The 20,785-nt window shown below is 41.1% G+C and overlaps 1 protein-coding gene across 5 annotated transcripts in view; it reads left to right on the top strand.

Annotated features, from left to right (window-relative positions):
* Window positions 1-20,785, top strand: part of CTNND2 (catenin delta 2) — a 368,350-nt gene that overhangs the window by 173,424 nt on the left and 174,141 nt on the right. For all 5 annotated transcript variants that reach the window (XM_075271079.1, XM_075271077.1, XM_075271078.1 and 2 more), the window contains exon 7: window positions 10,464-11,025. In XM_075271079.1, coding sequence (XP_075127180.1) covers window positions 10,464-11,025 — 562 coding nt within the window. The remainder of the gene's footprint in view (window positions 1-10,463; window positions 11,026-20,785) is intronic.

The raw sequence follows: 20,785 nt of genomic DNA, 5'->3' as shown, positions 1-20,785 counted from the left end.
TAGCAGGTGTTTAAGACATGATAGGTCATGCCAGCCCAATTCCAGTATAAGTTGAGCCAGGTGAGAGGGGTGTGTGATGGAGGGCCTGATACAGTAAATCTATCTGTGGAGTTATGTAGTACTTTATTAAAGTCACACACACAAATTAACGTAGCGTTAGGGAACTGAGTCACAAATTTAGCCGCATTGTGCAGGACCGACAAGTCTAATGCAGGTGGCAAATATAATTCTATAGTGACATAGAGTCTAGAGTTTATCCAGCCTTGAATAAAAAAATACTAACATTACGTAACATTAATGTGAACAACTTTTTTTTTTATTTCAACATTTTTATTGATTTTACATATTCAATACACATTATGTAGTATAAACTGTTACAACTATTTTTGAACTATTTTTTATCAAAAATTAAAACTTACATCTCAGTAATGAAAACCGCAGACTTGTGTACTTGCCCATATTAACCAATTAGAGCTCAGCCTCCAGGGCGGGTTCACACCTGCGCCCCGTCTCCGCTTTAGCCAATCCGGCGTGCTTCTATCTTCAGCCCCGAGAGACTGGACAGGTGACGGAAACCCGGCAGTGAGTTTTCAAACCCATTTATGTGGTGTTGTGGCTTGTGGGTTGGTGTATGTGTGATGTTCATATGGTGTTTGTGAAATGTTTGTGTGTTGTGTGTGGTGGTGCAGCCCCTTTAGAAGCGACTCTTTGGCGCCATCGCTATAATCTGTCCCTGTCAGTCACAACTGTTGTTTTCCCCTTAGCACTTTCATTTTCACATTTCCCCATTATATGTATAGGGCCTAACTTCGGGGGTCCCAATCTCATGACGGGGGGACGGGGCGGCGCTAGTGAGATGTAATGGCGCAGTATTCTGCTCCTGTGAGTGGAGAGGGGGCATACCAAATTTCACCCAAATCGGGTAAAAACTGTAGATTTGTATTGAGCAGACTACTACAGATTTTGAGTTTTATATGCAGTCCTATGAAAAAGATTGGGCACCCCTATTAATCTTAATCATTTTTAGTTCTAAATATTTTGGTGTTTGCAACAGCCATTTCAGTTTGATATATCTAATAACTGATGGACACAGTAATATTTCAGGATTGAAATGAGGTTTATCGAAAAGAAAATGTGCGATATACACTCACCGGCCACTTTATTAGGTACACCATGCTAGTAACGGGTTGGACCCCCTTTTGCCTTCAGAACTGCCTCAATTCTTCGTGGCATAGATTCAACAAGGTGCTGGAAGCATTCCTCAGAGATTTTGGTCCATATTGGCATGATGGCATGACACAGTTGCCGCAGATTTGTCGGCTGCACATCCATGATGCGAATCTCCCGTTCCACCACATCCCAAAGATGCTCTATTGGATTGAGATCTGGTGACTGTGGAGGCCATTGGAGTACAGTGAACTCATTGTCATGTTCAAGAAACCAGTCTGAGATGATTCCAGCTTTATGACATGGCGCATTATCCTGCTGAAAGTAGCCATCAGATGTTGGGTACATTGTGGTCATAAAGGGATGGACATGGTCAGCAACAATACTCAGGTAGGCTTTGGCGTTGCAACGATGTTCAATTGGTACCAAGGGGCCCAAAGAGTGCCAAGAAAATATTCCCCACACCATGACACCACCACTACCAGCCTGAACCGTTGATACAAGGCAGGATGGATCCATGCTTTCATGTTGTTGACACCAAATTCTGACCCTACCATCCGAATGTCGCAGCAGAAATCGAGACTCATCAGACCAGGCAACGTTTTTCCAATCTTCAATTGTCCAATTTCGATGAGCTTGTGCAAATTGTAGCCTCAGTTTCCTGTTCTTAGCTGAAAGGAGTGGCACCCGGTGTGGTCTTCTGCTGCTGTAGCCCATCTGCCTCAAAGTTCGACGTACTGTGCGTTCAGAGATGCTCTTCTGGCTACCTTGGTTGTAACGGGTGGCTATTTGAGTCACTGTTGCCTTTCTATCAGCTCGAACCAGTCTGGCCATTCTCCTCTGACTTCTGGCATCAACAAAGCATTTCCGCCCACAGAACTGCCGCTCACTGGATGTTTTTTCTTTTTTGGACCATTCTCTGTAAACCCTAGAGATGGTTGTGCGTGAAAATCCCAGTAGATCAGCAGTTTCTGAAATACTCAGACCAGCCCTTCTGGCACCAACAACCATGCCACGTTCAAAGGCACTCAAATCACCTTTCTTCCCCATACTGATGCTCGGTTTGAACTGCAGGAGATTGTCTTGACCATGTCTACATGCCTAAATGCACTGAGTTGCCGCCATGTGATTGGCTGATTAGAAATTAAGTGTTAACGAGCAGTTGGACAGGTGTACCTAATAAAGTGGCCGGTGAGTGTATATATTAAACCAAAATTTGACCGGTGCAAAAATTTTGGTACCCTTATCATTTTATTGATTTGAATACTCCTAAATACTTTTTACTGACTTACTGAAGCACAAAATTGATTTTGTAACCTCACTGAGCTTTGAACTTCATAGCCAGGTGTATCCAATCATGAGAAAAGGTATTTAAAGAGGACCTTTCACCACTTTTGGGCACAGGCAGTGTTATATACTGCCGGAAAGCTGACAGTGTGCTCAGTTCAGCGCACTGTCGGCTTTCCCGATCCGTGCCCGGTGTAAAGAGCTTACGGTGCCGGTACCGTAGTGCTCTATGGTCAGAAGGGCGTTTCTGACTATTAGCCAGGAACGTCCTTCTGCCTCGCGGCGCCAATCGCGCTGTGCTGTGGAGCGGGGAGGAACGCCCCCCTCCCTCTGCTCACACAGCTCGTCCATAGACGAGTATTATCAGGAGAGGGAGGGGGCGTTCCTCCCGGCTCCACAGCACAGCGCGATTGGCGCCGCGAGGCAGAAGGACGTTCCTGGCTAATGGTCAGAAACGCCCTTCTGACCATAGAGCACTACGGTACCGGCACCGTAAGCTCTTTACACCGGGCACGGATCGGGAAAGCCGACAGTGCGCTGAACTCAGCGCACTGTCAGCTTTCCAGCAGTATATAACACTGCATGTGCCCAAAAGTGGTGAAAGGTCCTCTTTAAGGTGGCCAATTGCAAGTTGTTCTCCTATTTGAATCTCCTCTGAAGAGTGGCATCATGGGCTACTCAAAACAACTCTTAAATGATCTGAAAACAAAGATTGTTCAACATAGTTGTTCAGGAGAAGGATACAAAAAGTTGTCTCAGAGATTTAACCTGCAGTTTCCACTGTGAGGAACATAGTAAGAAAATAGAAGACCACAGGGACAGTTCTTGTTAAGCCCAGAAGTGGCAGACCAAGAAAAATATCAGAAAGGCAGAGAAGAAGAATGGTGAGAACAGTCAAGGACAATCCACAGACCACCTCCAAAGAGCTGCAGCATCATCTTGCCGGCCGGAGAATTAGATACGCGCTTTTGCACACAGTACCACAAGCCAGAGGATTCGATATGCCCGTCTTCACACAATACCACACACCAGAGGATTAGATACACGTCACTGCACACAATACCACACACCGGAGGATTGGATACGCGCCACTGCACACAATACCACACGCCGGAGGATTAGATATGCGCCACTGCACATAGTACCACATGCCAGACGATTAGATACCCATGTCAGCGCACAGTACAACATGTGGGAGGATTAGATACGAGCATCTGTACACAGTACCACACGCTGGCGGATTAGATACACAAGTCAGCACACAGTAACATATGCTGGAAGATTAGATACATACGTCTGCACACAGTTCCACATGCCAGAGGATTAGATATGCGCGTCTGCACAAAGTACCACAAGTGCCAGAGGATTAAATACACAAATCAGCACACAGTATCAAACACCAGAGGATTAGATACAGGCGTCTTTACACAGTACTACACGCCGGAAGGAGGATTAGATACGCACGTCTTTACACAGTACCACACGCCAGAGGATTAGATACGCACCACTGCACACAATACCACATGCAGGAGGATTAGATACGCACATCTGCACACAGTTCCACAGGCCACAGGATTAGCTATGCGCAACTGCACACAATACCACACCCCAGAGGATTGGATACGCACCAATGCCCACAGTTATACACGCCACAGGATTAGATACGCGCATCTACACACAATTCCAGATGTTGGAGGATTAGATACGTGCGTCTTCAAACAGATTTAGACGTCAGAGGATTAGATACGTGCATTTATACACAGTTACACATGCCGTAGGATTAGATACGTACGTCTTTACACAATACCACACGATGGAGGATAAGGTACGCACTACTGCACACAATACGACACGCCAAAGGATTAGAGAAATGCTACTGCGCACAATACCACACGGGGAGCGTTAGATGCACGCGTCTGCACACAGTACCACATGTCAAAGGATTAGATACGCATGTCTGTACACAGTACCACACACTGGAGGATTAGATACGCGCATCTGCACACAGTACCACATGCTGGAGGATTAGATACACAAGTCAGCACACAGTATCACACGCCAGGGGATTAAATATGCGTGTCTGCACACAGTACCACAAGCTGCAGGATTAGATACACAAGTCAGCACACAGTACCACATGCAGGAGGATTAAATACGCATGTCTGCACACAGTACCAAGCACCAGAGGATTAGATACACGTGTCTTCACACAATTCCACACGCCAGAGGATTAGATACGCACCACTGCACACAATACCACATGCAGGAGGATTAGATACGCACATCTGCACACAGTTCCACATGCCACAGGATTAGATATGCGCATCTACACACAATTTCACATGTCGGAGGATTAGATATGCTCGTCTTCACACAGATTTAGATGCCACAGGATTAGATATGTGCATCTATACACAGTTACACATGCCACAGGATTAGATATGCAAGTCTTTACACAATAGCACATGCTGCAGGATTAGATACTCAGATCTGTACACAGTTCCACATGCTGCAGGATTAGATATACCCGTCTGCGCAAAGTTCCACACGCCGGAGGATTAGATACGCACGTCTTTACACAATACCACACGGCAGAGGATTAGATACGCTCTACTGCACACAATACAACACGGTTAGGGTTAGATACACGTGTCTGCACACAGTACCACATGCCAGATGATTAGATATGCATGTCAGCACACAGTACCACACACTGGAGGATTAGATACGTGCGTCTGTACACAGTTACACATGCCAAAGGATTAGATACGTACGTCTTTACACAATTCCACACGATGGAGGATTAGATACGAGCCACTGCACACAGTACTACATGCCGAAGGATTAGATACATGCTACTGCGCACAATACCACATGGGGAGCGATAGATACACGTGTTTGCACACAGCACCACACATCAAAGGATTAGATACGCGCGTCTGCACACTGTACCACACACTGGAGGATTAGATACGCGCATCTGCACACAGTACCACATGCTGGAGGATTAGCTACACAAGTCAGCACACAGCATCACAAGCCAGGGGAATAGATATGCGCATCTGCACACAGTACCACACGCTGGAGGATTAGCTACACCAGTCAGCACACAGTACCACACGCAGGAGGATTAAATACGCATGTTTGCACACAGTACCAAGTGCCAGAGGATTAGATACGCACCACTGCACACAATACCACACGCTGGAGGATTAGATACATGGCTCTGCACAGAGTACCACATATTAGAGTTTTACTCCAGGTTTCCATAGCAACCCAGCCATTTTTCTTCACTGCCTTATGTCAACTTTAAAGGGGCAGGGCGCTGTGGATGACACTGTTACACACAGCTTTACTCCAGGTCTCCATAACAACCGATCACAAGTTTTTCACTGATACACACAGCTTTACTCCAGGTCTCCATAACAACCGATTGCAGGTTTTTTACTGGTATCCGAATTGAGATGCTTATGGAAACAAACGATATACAAAATAGACCAGTGCAAAACTGGACAATTCTTACGGGGCCCCTACACAAACAAAAAATGAAATATACCCGTGCGAAGCAGGGTCCTCCTGCTAATATATATATATATATATATTTGGTATATTAGGTATTGCTGTAATTGTTCCAACCTGTAGAATAAAGATAATATTACTTATGCTGTATGCTGATGGGAAAAAAATTGAAAAACTGTCTTTGGCAGAAAAGAAATGAATAAGCTGTTGTTGTGTATATCAGGGTACTCCCCAAATCTAGAGCTTGCAAGGGAAAATATGCCAGTTTTGATCCACAGATCCAATCATAGGAGCTACTGGAAAGCAAATGCTCACTACACCCCTTAATAAATTCTTTTAGGGAGGAAGTTTCCAAAATGGGATCACTGCATAGGGGATTCCACTTAACTGGCATCTGCAAACATGGCTTAGTGGCTCTGCAAACATGACATGGTGCCCAGATACAAAATATCTAAATCCAAAAGCCACATAGCGCTCCTTCACATCTGTGCCGTGCTGTGTGCCCAAACTGCAGTTCATGCCACTGTTGTACACAAAATAATGTACTTAATGTAAGATGTGGGTATATCTGAAATTTGGGCACACTGCTGGGTACTAAAGGGAAGGAGCGCTATTTGGTTTTTGGAGGACAGATTTAGACTGTTTGGTTTTTGAACACTGTGTTACATTTGTAGAAACATTATAGTGGACTCCCCCGACACATAACCCCATTTCGGAAACTACACACCTAAAGGAATTTATCCAGGGTTACACTAAACATTTTTAACTCTCATGTCTTGCATTAATTTACATTATTAAGTGAATGGAAAAAAGTAAAAATGAAAGTTTTTCCAGGACATTTCACTGTCCATTATGTTGTGCCCAACTTGCATCAGACATGAACGCTCCAAAACCTGATGTGCCTGGGATAACTATTTTTTTAAGTGTCTCTGATGACAGAAGCTGGGCGTAACATATCAGGCACTGAAATAGCACATCTCTGAAAAAAAAATGCTGATTTCCCTTTTCCCCAGCTGCTCATTCATTTCTGGAAACTAAATTTGTACAACACTCAAGGATTTTAAAAATTCTCCCTGTGCCACTTATTAATGCCTTGAGGGGTTCAATTTCCAAAATGGGCTCATGTGTTTGTGGATTATTGGCAATTCAAGGGTTTAGAAAAAAAATGGCATGACATCCAAAAAACTAAATAGCACTACTTCCCTTCTGTGCCCAGCTGTGTGTCCACACAGTAGTTTATACCCACATATGATGTTATTAAGTTCATTTTCCTGAGTAGAACAGTGTCATATATGTTGGGATAAGCTTCTGTTTGGGCACAAAGCAAGAAGCAGATGAGAAGGAGCGTTATGTGTCTTTTTGAGTGCAGAATTAGATTGTTTGTTTTTAGATGCCGTGCTGTATTTGCCGAGACCCTAAAGCTGGGTTCACTCTGGGTTTTTTTGGTCCGGATTTTGAGGAAGAATCCACCTCAGAATCCGGCTCAAAAAAACGCCTCCCATTGAATTCAATGGGTTCCTATTTCTATGAGCGGTTTGTTCTCACTCGCAGAGAAAAGAAGCAACATGCCCTTTCTTGACACGGATTCCGCGGCTGCTCCGACTAGGCCCATCGCAGCTAGTCGCAGGAGAGACTGTTTGGAGCGTATTTTGCACAACGAAAAAACCCTGTTTTTTTTTTTTAAAACCTGGTTTAAGAGTGCCCCTACAGAATAGCATCACTTCTTGGGGAATTCCAATTTATTGGCATCTCTGAAACTCTTCAAAAACAAAATGGTGTCCAGAAACCAGTACCTCTCAATTTACATTCCAAAAGCTAAAAAGCACACCTCTTATCCCTTTCAATCCATTTACATCCACGTATACAACTTTTTTGTACCTGTGATAACCCTCTTTAAAGTTTTAGGCATGCATGTCTCTGATGACACAAAGCAGGCAAAACGTATTAAGCACTACAATTACTTTTTTCTTTACAAATTTAAATTTTCAGAAATTCCTTGTGGAGTCTAGTTTCTAAAATGGGGTCACTTTCTATTGTAAGGATACTTTAGGGGCTCTGCAAATGAGACATTATACTCAAAATCTGTTCTGGCAAATTCTGTCCACCACAAATTCATCTTCATTTTCCGACATCTAAATGTTTATATAGTGCCTTCTGTATTACACTTATATACAGTTGTATCTACTAATCTTCCTCTGCATTACAGCCTATTCTAGCAGTTCTTTTTCTACAAAAAACACTTAATTTTGGATGTTTTTTAATGTGGTGCTTTTGCACAAATCCACTGTTGTTGCATGAATTGCAACACAAAGGGGAAGAATATGCAAATCTGTCTCCCAAGATGTAAACAGGGAGACAGTGCCTCTGTTATGTGGAGCAACTATGGCTGCCCTAATGAGGGTGATAGTTGTTGTAATGTAATAAAGAATTTGTTGATGTACAGTACAGACCAAAAGTTTGGACACACTTTCTCAGAGTTCCCAGAGATTCTTAGCACTTGTTGGCCCTTTTGCCTTCACTCTGCGGTCCAGCTCATCCCAAACCATCTCGATTGAGTTCAGGTCTGGTGACTGTGGAGGCCAGGTCATTTGGCATAGCACCCCATCACTCTCCTTCTTGGTCAAATAGCTCTTACACAGCCTGGAGGTGTGTTTGGGGTAATTGTCCTGTAGAAAAATATATGATGGTCCAACTAAATGCAAATTGGATGGAATAGCATGCCTCTGCAAGATGCTGTGGTAGCCATGCTGGTTCAGTATGCCTTCAATATTGAATAAATCCCCAACAGTGTCACCAGCAAAGCAGCCTCACACCACCTCCTCCATGCTTCACGGTGGGAACCAGGCATGTAAAGTCCATCTGTTCGCCTTTTCTGCGTCGCACAGAAACACGGTGGTTGGAACCAAAGATCTCAAATTTTGGACTCATCAGACCAAAACCCAAATTTCCACTGGTCTAATGTCCATTCTTTGTGTTCTAAAGCCCAACAAGTCTCTTCCGCTTGTTGCCTGTCCTTAGTAGTGGTTTTCTAGCAGCTATTTTATCATGAAGGCCTGCTGCACAAAGTCTCCTCTTAACAGTTGTTGTAGAGATGTGTCTGCTGCTAGAACTCTGTGTGGCATTGCCCTGGTCTCTAATCTGAGCTGCTGTTAACCTGCGATTTCTGAGGTTGGTGACCCGGATGAACTTATCCTCCGCATCAGAGTTGACTCTTGTTCTTCAATTCCTGGGGTGGTCCTCATGTGAGCCAGTTTCTTTGTAGCGCTTCATGGTTTTTGCAACTGCACTTGGGGACACTTTCAAAATTTTTCCAATTTTTTTGGACTGACTGACCTTAATTTCTCAAAGTAATGATGGCCACTCGTTTTTCTTTACTTAGCTGCTTTTTTCTTGCCACAATAGAAACTCTTAACAGTCTATTCAGTAGGACTATCAGCTATGTATCCACCTGACTTCTGCACAACACAACTGATGGTCCCAACCCCATTTATAAGGCAAGAAATCCCACTTATTAATCCTGACAGGTTACACCTGTGAAGTGAAAACCATTTTGGTGACTACCTCTTGAAGCTCATCAAGAGAATGCCAAGAGTGTGCAAAGCAGTAATCAAAGCAAAAGGTGGCTACTTTGAAAAACCTAGAATATAAGACATATTTTCAGTTGTTTCACACACCGATTGGGGCACAGCCAGTTCTATATACTGCTGGAAAGCTGACAGTGTGTTGAATTCACAAAGCGCTTTACAGTCAGAAGGGCGTTTCTGACAGTTAGCCAGGGACACCCTTCTGCCCAGCAGTGCCTATAGCGCTGTACAGTGTGAGCGGGAAGAACGCCCCCTCCCTCTGCTCACAGTGCTCGTCCATAGACGAGTATTATCAGGAGGGGAGGGGGCGTTCCTCCCTGCTCCACAGTACAGCACGATAGGCGCTGCTGGGCAGAAGGACGTCCCTGACAGACCGTCAGAAATGCCCTTCTGACTGTAAAGCGCTACGGCACCGGGACCGATAGCGCTTTACCCGGGACACAGATTGGGAAAGCTGACAGTGCGCTGAATTCAGCACACTGTCTGCTTTCCAGCAGTATATAGAATTGCCTGTGCCCCAATCGGTGAAAAGTCCTCTTTAAGTATATAATTCCACATGAGTTAATTCATAGTTTTGATCCCTTCAGTGTGAATATACAATTTTCATAGTCATGAAAATACAGAAAAGTCTTTGAATGAGAAGGTGTGTTCAAACTTTTGGTCTGTACTGTAAGTTTTTCCTTAATATTGTGGTGGCCAATGAATTATCCTATAATGTGACTAACAAATCCAAAAACTATAATTGTGTTTCATCAATCTTACAAGTGAAATGCATATTTATATAATTTGTGGTGTTTTTGTATGAAGGATAGACTATTAAAATCAATATAATGCAGTAAATGTATGTGTCTGTTTGGATGTAATAATAATAATAATAATAATAATGGTGTTTTTTTCTTTTTACAGAGCACAAGTAGCAGAGTAGCTCATTCATCTACTACTGAGCCCTCCCAATCACATGCTGCCTCTCACTCAAGAGATTCCTTTGTGCCAAGCCATGGGAGTGCTTTTCATTTGCCTGAGTCTCCACATTCTTCAACACTTTTTTATTCAAGTTCAACTTTGCCAGCACAGAGAGTTAGCTCTCCCTTATCAATGCAGCAAATAGGCTCTCCAACTAAACTCCAGCGGGTAGGATCCGCATCAGAAAGTACTGGCTACAGTACCACGCAGCGAATTTCTTCTCCCAAACAATCTCCTAGTCGTCTTGCCAAATCCTACAGTACCAGTTCACCTATCAACATAGTTGTATCATCAGCAGGTCCTTCTTCATCTGCAAGGGTGACCTCTCCACCAACCATTCAGTCTAATATATCTTCTTCACCTTTACATCAACTAAGTTCGGCAATTGGTTCATATGCTACTCTTTCACCTACAAAACGAATAGTTCATTCCTCTGATCAGTACACTAAGCCGTCACAAGAACTATATGCCACAGCCACATTGCAGAGACCTGGCAGTTTAGCAGGTAATACTTAATTATTCTGTATATTTCTGATATAATAATATAATTAATATAATAAGTTCAATAATATATACACTTTATTTTAGTGCACTTATAAGACTGAGCCTTTTCATGGCTTCATGTTGTATCCAGGAATTATAAATCTGTTGGGTGTCAATTTCTCTGTGAATATTTCAGCAATTGTTAATTTTGAGTTTCTCATCATGTTTTGTACTTTAATGATACATTTACATCTTGTTTTAAAATTTTGTGATTTGCACAAAAATTTACAAGTTTATTTAAAAAAAACAAAACAAAAAAACCCAAAACATTTTATTTTCTATGTTCAACCCTAATGCTTAATGTACTTAATGTAAGTATACTGTGTAAATGTTACTGCACATGTTTTTCATTTGTTTTTTAATTTAATCATGTTTGTGCATATTTCTCCTAAAACACTTTCACTCTGAAAGTCACTCTTCTATCCATCTCAAGACAGGCTGCAGGTCAAATGACTCTTCTCTATGTAAGTCTATGCAGAGAGAAGCTAAAAGTAGAAGAGATAAGATAAGAAACAGTAAAATAGAAGTCTTTGTATTTTAAACAAAGCACTTTATTTATACCAACACTTGTCAATACTTCTCTGTTTCTGTCCTGTAAGGTCATGGGGCTGTTTTTAAGTAAGTTATATAGCAGAAGCTGTTCCACCTGGTTTGTGCAGAAGATTGCAATTTTCAGATACAGCATGGAGAGCGGAAACCACTAAAAACTGCAAAATATAAGTGAATGGCCAAATCTAGTGTACACACATAGCACCTTAATCTGAAAAGTGAAATGAAAATACAGGAATGCTTTAAACAAAATAGGATTTCATAATTTGTAATTTTTTTTTTATTTAGCAAGTCACAGTAGCATTGCACAAAACAAACAGAAAGTACAAAGCGGGAGTAATGACTTAATTTTTCAATTCTGTCTCAAGTGTGTCATTTAAGTTTAAGTTATTTAACATATTTTTAAATAGTCTGAAAGTCATTTACATTTATTGCAGTATTTCTCTTATGCTCTGAAATACCCACAAAGTGGCACTTATTTTCTATGTTGACACATTGCAGGGCAAAGAGAATGTGCAACCTTAGACTTTTTGGCCTAATCTTTGCATGAATAATTCATCTACATTCTTTGATGCTTGAAGAGCTTCTAAACCACCTCAATGATAGAAGAAAATAAAGAAGTCTATTGATAAATGGTTTATCTATATGGTCTATCTGTAGATACAAAGTATAAAAATTAAGAAATGTTTTTCAACTTGTGTTCAGAAACAGCCTAAACTGTAATCTCCTATCGGTAATCGCAGTAGGGGCGGAAGTCAAGGAGTACCAGGATGAAGAATGAGGTTTAAGGCCTTCTACATGTATGTTTTGCTGGCTTTACGTTTACACAGTTCATTAAATGCCATAATTGTGAAAACAAAATACTGTATTTTGAAAATTACATGTATTTATTACAAGTAGTTACTTGTATAATTCCAGTTATTCCATTGCACTTTACAGACATTAGTGTCCCATATAGGGATCACAATCTACATTCCATATCAATATGTTTTTGAAGAGAAGGAGGAAACCCACACAATCATAGGGAGAAAATATAAACTCCTTGCAGATGCTGTCCTTGGTCTGATACAAATTGAGGATTCTAGTGCTGCAGGATATCGTGTTATACCACTGAGTCACCATGCTGCCCTATATACCTCAAGGTGTTTATTGAAGGGTTTAGCTTAGTGATTTTGTTTTGTACTCAGAAGTCTTCTTAAGAAATTTTTCGGCACATCATAAATGAAGAAAAAATACTGTTCAAAATTACCAGAAAATATAGCAGTGTCTAATAGGAAGGTTGTGAATAATAATGGAAAATTAATTTAGTAAGTAAATGTTATCAAGTACCAGGAAGTAATAGATGTGGAAACACTCTTGATACAACTTCTAGATTCAGAGGAGGAGATGTTACATTGGAATAGAGGGTGTTGCTGTACACTGTACCTTTTTTTTGTGTGTGATACCACATCTATTCTGAGGTCATCACTTTCCTAGTTGACTGCCAACTACAGAAAAAAATGAAGACCTTTAGCTTTCCTATCCTATACTGCCCTTCTGTTTTCTTTCTAAAATAAAGCATTTTGTTGTCTTTTTTATGTTATTCCAAGTATGTTTCCTGTTGACTGTATTTGTTACAGAAAAATAATTCTGAAGAAAGATCTATTAAATGATGGACACCAACAAACCCCTACAGATTCAATTGAATGAATGCTTGGTGCTCAGAGAAGAGGCCTAAGCATTTTCCTTTGTAAAAACCCTCACTGATCTGATATTGATGACTTATCCTCAAGGATGGGGTATCAATACTTAAAGGGGGCCAATCATTGGGAAAAGTCATTTTTAACTAAACATATACTTGAATAGCCTTTTAAAAGCTATTCCACATATACCTTTTTATGTTAACCCCCTCAGTAGTTTTTGAATGAGTCCATTTTTATTCATATGCCAAATAGCATCCAGAGAGCGCCTTAAGTATCACTGAGCACTCTTCTCTTCTATGTGTGTGTGAGAGCAGAGAGATGAGTCATCAGCAGCAGCAGCCTGTGCCATACACACAGCAGAAAGAGCTCACTGAGACTTCAAGGGTGCTTTCTGGAGGCTAATTAGCATATGAATAAAACCGGGCTCATTCAAAAACTACTGAGGGGATTAACATACAAAAGGAATGTGTGAATAGCCTTTTTAAAGGTTATGCAAGTATGTGTTTAGATAAAATGACTTTTCCCAATGATAGAGTCCCTTTAATCCCTGGAAAGTCTCTTACATTTACTGTCAGACCTTTCTAAGTCTTTGTGTTTTTTTTACTATGTAGTTATATATTACTAATATAATACTACTAGGTTTACAGGTTATATTTAAAGCAGTTTTTGATGTCATAATCAGGAGTGAATTGAAAAAACAGAACAGTTTGTCTGTTATAGCTCATCGCCCTTTATGCTCCACACCTAGCTTTGGATTAAAAAGATGAATGTACAAAACCTCAGACTAGGACTAAACGATTAAAGCAACCAAATATTATCATGCTGCCTACTTCTCCTTCACCAATGTGAGTGAGTGGAATATCATTGCAACCTCAAGGGTGGCTGGACTGCAACTAGTTCTAGTTGCAAAAAGGTCAAGCGGGGCTGAATTTTTTTTCACAATGTGATTCACCCACTTTGTTGAAGGAGTTGCAAACAATTGTACAATCTTTAGTGATGCAAAGAGAGTGGCAAACAAAGTCTGCTGTGTAACCCTTGCCTGAACATGTAGCAGCATCATAAGACTGCATTCTGATATTGCGGCAGTTGCATGCAGATGAAACCTCACTCACTTCCTGACACCAATTATTCTGCAGTTGTAGAAGTGAACCCTATCTATACCTCTTTAATAGCACAATAGTTGGCTGTAGCATTAGGGCAGGGTTTTGTCTGCCTGAGGCTGCCAGAGAAGGTGGCTGCATCCTGTGGGTACTATTACACAGAGGTTTTTTATGTGTTTTTTGGACTGGGTTTATAATTTTTTGCTGAAAAATTGCATTGTTGGGCTTTTGCATTGTTGCAGAAAAAGAACATCATGTATTTAATTGTGTGTAAAAGAAGTTGTGTAAGTGTGAGTTTGCACAAAAACTTGCATTTTAAAGCTTTTTCGTTCATTTATGAGTAGAAAAGTACTGTGCACATAAAGCCTAATAGCACCTACACACAGTAAATAAAACAAATTATTACTGGAAACAATGATGGGCTAATGCAGTGACATGAGACATTCTGATAAACTAATAAATGATAGTGGCTATTAACTCCTACCTATTGGTGACATTTTTCGATTTTTCGTTTATGACTCCCTGCCTCCGAAAACCCAGAACTTTTTTATTTTTCCATTCACATATTAGGGCTTAATATTTCTGGGCTAAATTTCTTTTCATAATAGTACAATATATTTTTCGGTATAATGTGCATCGGTAGCTGGAAAAAATTTTAGAATTTGATGCAATTGGAGAAAAAGTGCTTTTGTGCGACTCTTAGGGTCAGTGCACACAGAGTTTTTTGGCAGTGATTTTGACACTGAATCCTCCTTAAAATCAGCCTCCAAAAAAGCCTCCCAATACAGTTCTATTGGGAGGCTTTTTTGGAGGCTGATTTTAAGGTGGATTCAGCGTCAAAATCAGCGCCAAAAAACTCTGCGTGCACTGACCCTAAAACTCTTATGCTGCCACTATCTAAGATTCTCCCAGCAGACTTACCTACATCTGATCCTACACTACAACCAGTCCTATAAGGATTTTTGGGCTAAATTCAAAGGAAAACTGCTACTAACACTGGTGTGCCATGTTACTCCCAAACATCTCATCTATGGACAGACAGCTCACTCCGTTCAAGAAATCATTGCTATCCAGAACCAGGATAACTAGAAAACTCTTTAGCTGAAAATCTTTCCTACAGTTGTCCTCCTCACCCACAGTTCCATCATTCTTGAGTTCGTGGGAATCAGAACTGGGTCTGCAGTTGTCCAAGACTGAAACCTCTTTTGTGCAGAAACACTCCCATTGCTTCTCCACATGTTATTCTACCCAAAATTCACTACAAGATGTTGTCGAGATGGTATAAAACCCCCAAGCTATATGCTGGAGATGCCACAATGGCGAAGGTCTTTTCGCCACATCTGGTGGCTCTGCCGTCTAGTAAAACCCCACTGGACTGAGATGCAGACAATTATCTGAAAAGTCACTAACTCATTTCTAGTCTTGAACCCAGTGATGATCTGTCTTTTTGTCCCACAGCCAGGTTTTACCTATCCAAATTGGATTTGACGACCGAACTACTGGAAGACACGAAAGTCATAGTACTTCTCCACTGGCTCCAGTCATCCACACTGCACATTACTGAGTGGCTGGGTAAAGTTGATCAGTTAGTCAGGTTTGAAAAACTTCTCAGTTGGTCTCGGGGCTCCCATGACAAATTTCTCAAACTGTGGTCCCCTTGGTTACTCTTTTGAAAATCCCAACTACTCACTAATAAACACTGACATGTGAGTCATATGTATGTCAGTGTTGATCTAGTCATAATGGACCTTATCTCGTCTATTACGTCCTTGGCTCGCTTTCTTTCTCCATCGTTTTCTCTCTCTACAGTTCATCTTTATTCTTTCTCTACTCTCCCTTCTCTTCCCATCTCACCCCTCCATTCTCTCCCCCTCCTCTGTAGCCTCTTCCATTCTCCTTCTCACCCACCTTCATAGGCTCAATTTGTGATGTAATTGCCTGTTCATATTTACTCTGAACCTGCTTTGTTGGACTGTTATCTGTCTGCTACATATTTGCTTGTAAAACTTGCAAAAAAATCAAAATAAAAGTTAATTTACAAAACCACACCAAAAAGAGGAACCGGAGAGCAGAACCAGGAAACTACTCGCTTCCAGAAACTCCTGAGTGAACTGACATAAATAGCAATACTTGCTGACACTGCTTTGCCTCTCCAGTGTGTTTCTTCTCTTGTGAGTGGAGCAGCTTTGATGGACGTACAAGTCCAAAAACGGCATGTCAAGGGAAGAACAAGGATGAGAAAGGAGAAAGAAAAGGGAAACAGAAAGACATGAGGGGGGCACAGACAACAAAGGAAGATGCAGGAGGGGAAGAGAGGCAAAAACCATCAGGGCAGTGGGAGGGAAACTAAGGGGGCTTATGAGAAGAGACTACAAAACTCTGAGGATTCCTGAAACACCACCCAAGACCGTCAGGTCTCGAACTTAGAGGAGGCAGAAGAATCCCTTCCGACAATAACCTCCATCCTCCTGATGAGAAGGAACTCCTGCATCCATTCCATCAATGAGGGGGTTGTAGTGCTTTGCCAGTGATGCTGGATAACATACTGGCAGCCATGATAAAATAATGCAGAAGATTGCTCTTCACCCGGGATATCTTACCCGGGATGAGGGAGAGGAGAACCAATTGGAGAAAGGGGACCACATTGCGACCGCTGACTTTAGTATAAAGAGAGAACACAGAGGACCAAAAGGTCTGGATCCTTCACTGCCTCCAGATATGGAAGAGAGACCCCACAGCACCAACAACTATCAAAGACAGAAGTACAGCTCTTGTGAAAGAGGTCTGAGCACTGGTACCAGCGTGTCAGGATCTTAAAATTTTTCTCCTGTGCACTGCAAGGCTGCGGCAATTTGTGTGTAAACAGGAAAGAACAGGCCCAATCAGTTGGAGAGAAACGTAAATCCAAGGTCCTTTTCCAAAAGTCTGGTGTAGGGAGAGACTCTGCCATGTACCCATACAGCAGTTTACAACCACATATGGGGTATTACCATGTTTAGAATAAATTGTTTAACAAACTTTGGGGAGCTTTTTCTCCTTTATCCTCTTGTGAAAATAAAAATTTGGGACTAAATTGATGGTTTATTGAAAAAAAAAAGTAATTTTTCATTTTCATGCACCAATACTAATAAAATCTGTGAAAAAACTGTAGGGCCACACTGCTCATTATACCCATTGATATGTTCTGTGAAGTGTTTATTTTCCTAAATGGGGGTCACTTTTGGGGGTTTCCAGTGTTTTGGTACTCTAGTTGCTCTGCAAATGTGACATGGCACCAGAAAACTATTTCGGCAAAGTCTGCCCTCCAAAAGCCAAATAGCGCTCTTTCCTTTCTGAATCTGACCATGTACCCATACAGCAGATTATGACAACATATGGGGTATTGCCGTGTTCGGGAGAAATTGTTTAACCAACTGTGTGGTGCTGATTCTCTTTTAAGCCCTTGTAAAAATGAAAACTTTGGGGATAAAGTGACATTTTGTTAATTTTTTCCAGTAACATGTGGTACAATATGTCACGAAGAAAGAATCTCACCATCACTTGTATAAGTTAAAGCATCTCAAAGTTATTGCCATATAAAGTGACACAAGTCTGTTTTGAAAAATGAGGCCTGGTCCTTAATGCACTTTTGGGCTGTATCCATAAGGGGTTTCGAGATGTTCTTTTCCTGAAATTCTGTGCCCTTTTTTTTCAAAACATTCCTTTGATCACTGTCGCCAAAGAGTTCTATTTTATCCTCATAGGTTCACAGGACTTGTTGCCAAAATGCTAGGATTGTTTAGATGTTCTTTTATAAGCTTCTGACGCTGAGTTTTATGCAGAGGACGCAGCAGAAATTTTCCACTGATGACTCTTCTGTGAAGGCCATATTTGTGCAGGAGTCTCTAAACAGTAGATCAATGTACGACAACTCTAGAGTCTCATAAATCTTCCTGAAGGTCTTTTGCAGTCAAGTGGGGGGTTCTGATTTGCCACATTGGCAATCCTACAGGCAGCTACCTCTGAATTTTTTCCTGGTCTTCCATAACATATCTTGATCGCCACTGTTCCTCTTAACTGTCTTTTCTTAATTTTGAATTGAGAAAAGGTCAACTTGAAAATGCTTTGCTATCTTCTTATAGCCTTCTGCTTTGTGGGCCTCCACCATTTTAATTCTCTGAATGCTAGGCATCTGTTTAGAAAAACTCATGGCTGCCAATTTTTGGCACAAGGTTAGAGGAGGTTGGGTTTTTATAAAGCTGTAAAATTTGCATCACTTGGACTTTCCTAACAATAGTAGTGAACAAGCCATAACCCTAACTGGCTAATGAAGGTCTGAGACCTTGGTCAAAGTTATCCAAGCACACAAATCTACAAGGGTTCCCATACTTTTGCAAGGTACTCCTTTCTCTTTTTCACTCTAAAACTGTACTCCAACATAATGATACACTGATATTGCTTAAAATTACAGACAAGTGTGTATAATCTATAACTCTATGCCTTTTAATGATCATTTCATCTTCCATTTTAACTGGTCATAATAACAGTCATTTTGACCAGGGGTGTCCAAACTTTTGCATTCCACTGTGCAATTTTGCAATATACTTTATCAATTTCTCAGAGTTGTCTAGATCTCTGCTTGCTGTCATTCATTCTGTTTACGCCCAGTCCATGTCATGTGATGAGATCATAGGTGCACATCTCATTACCAGGCAGATGTTTGATCACTGTGCTGTGACTATAACAAGCTGTGCATTTGGGAAATCATTTAACTTTTTAATATGCAAACAATAATTTTTTTTCTCAATATTGGTCTGAAAGTGGACAACTCCTATAAACACTTTTCAGTTACTAGGAAACAAAAGGAATTAAAACCTAAGGTGGTAAACTGATCTTTAAGGCTAATGCCCCACAGCTTTTTTGTTGCAGATTTTGTAGCAGTCTTTTAAGCCAAAGCTAAGCATGTCTTAGGAAAATATATAGGAAGCTCTTATATTTCTACCATTTGCTCAATCTTTTTCTGGCATTGGCTCAAAAATCCGTAACAAAATCTACAAAAAAAAGCTGTGTTTCCGCAACGTGGGGCCTTAGCCTAAAAGTGTCAAAACATTTCTGTTTGGGGACATTTTGTGCTGTAGTCCTTGTCGCTAAATATTATGTTAACAATATTCATGGCATATAGGGTTAAGTCTAGTCTACTGACGACACTTCTATTTTATGGTATATGGGTGTGGTAAAGGTACACTATTTTAGAGTTGTCCTAATATAGAAATAAAGAAGCTTTAGGATGATGGGGAACACCCCCTCTCAAGGACATAAATGAATGAAAGACTCACGTGTCTGGGGGGAACTATGGGGTTGTCTGCTTCTATCTCTCTTCTCTGTCACCTGGACAAGTTGTTGTGACCATTCAAGAGTCCATCAACCAGAAGATCAAGCATGAACCAAGCTGGAACTACAGAATATCCAGATTGAAGAAACCTAACTGTGAGCTTCTCTGTAAGCTAATAAGACATTGACTGATATTTCTGTTATTCCAGAAGTTTTCCCTGCATCTGATTTTCCTCGAAGACTAATAAATGTCCATGTTTTTATATAAGAAGCTGAGTTCTCTCTCTTATGGGTCAACATAGGAGTAAGGATTTCACCAAATATTTTACACGGTGGGCCAGTTATATGGATACACCTAAAGAAAATGGGAATGGTTGGTGACACATTAGCACATGGGAGGGAGAAAACTTTTCAAGATGGGCGGTGGCCTTGGTGGACATTTTGAAGTTGTCCATTTTGGATCCAACTTTAGCTTTTTCAATGGGAAGAAGGACAAGTGACGCATCAAACTTGTTGAGAATTTTGCAAGAAAAACAGTGGTGTGCTTAGTTTTAACGTAACTTTATTCTTTCATGAGATATTTACAAATTTCTGACTACTTATAAAATGTGTTGAAAGTGCTGCCCATTGTGTTGGATTGTCAATGCAACCCTCTTCTCCCGCTCTTGACACGTTGATAGCAACAGCGCAGAAGAAATGCTAGCACAGGCTTCCAGTATCTGTTGTTTCAGGTGCTGCACATCTCATATCTTCAAAGCATAGACAATTGCCTTCAGATGACCCAAAGATAAAAGTCTAAGGTCAGATCAGGAGACCTTGGTGGCCATTCCACTGTCCCATGACGATCAATCCACTTTCCAGAACACTGTTCATCTACGAATGCGCAGACCTGACAGCCGTAATGTGGTGGCGCACTATCTTGCTGGAAAAACTCCGGGAATGTGTTAGCTTCAGTTCATAAAGAGGAAAACACATCATCATATAGCAGATATCCAGTGGCATTAAGGTTTTCATTGATAAAGAATGGCCCCATTATCTTTGAACCCCATATACCACACCATATACCACACCATTCCATCAA

The sequence above is a fragment of the Leptodactylus fuscus genome, chromosome 4, assembly GCF_031893055.1.
Source record: "Leptodactylus fuscus isolate aLepFus1 chromosome 4, aLepFus1.hap2, whole genome shotgun sequence".
Classification (NCBI taxonomy): Eukaryota; Metazoa; Chordata; class Amphibia; order Anura; family Leptodactylidae; genus Leptodactylus; species Leptodactylus fuscus.
Note: the sequence above shows the minus strand (reverse complement) of the source record. Positions and strands in the feature narration are given on the sequence as shown.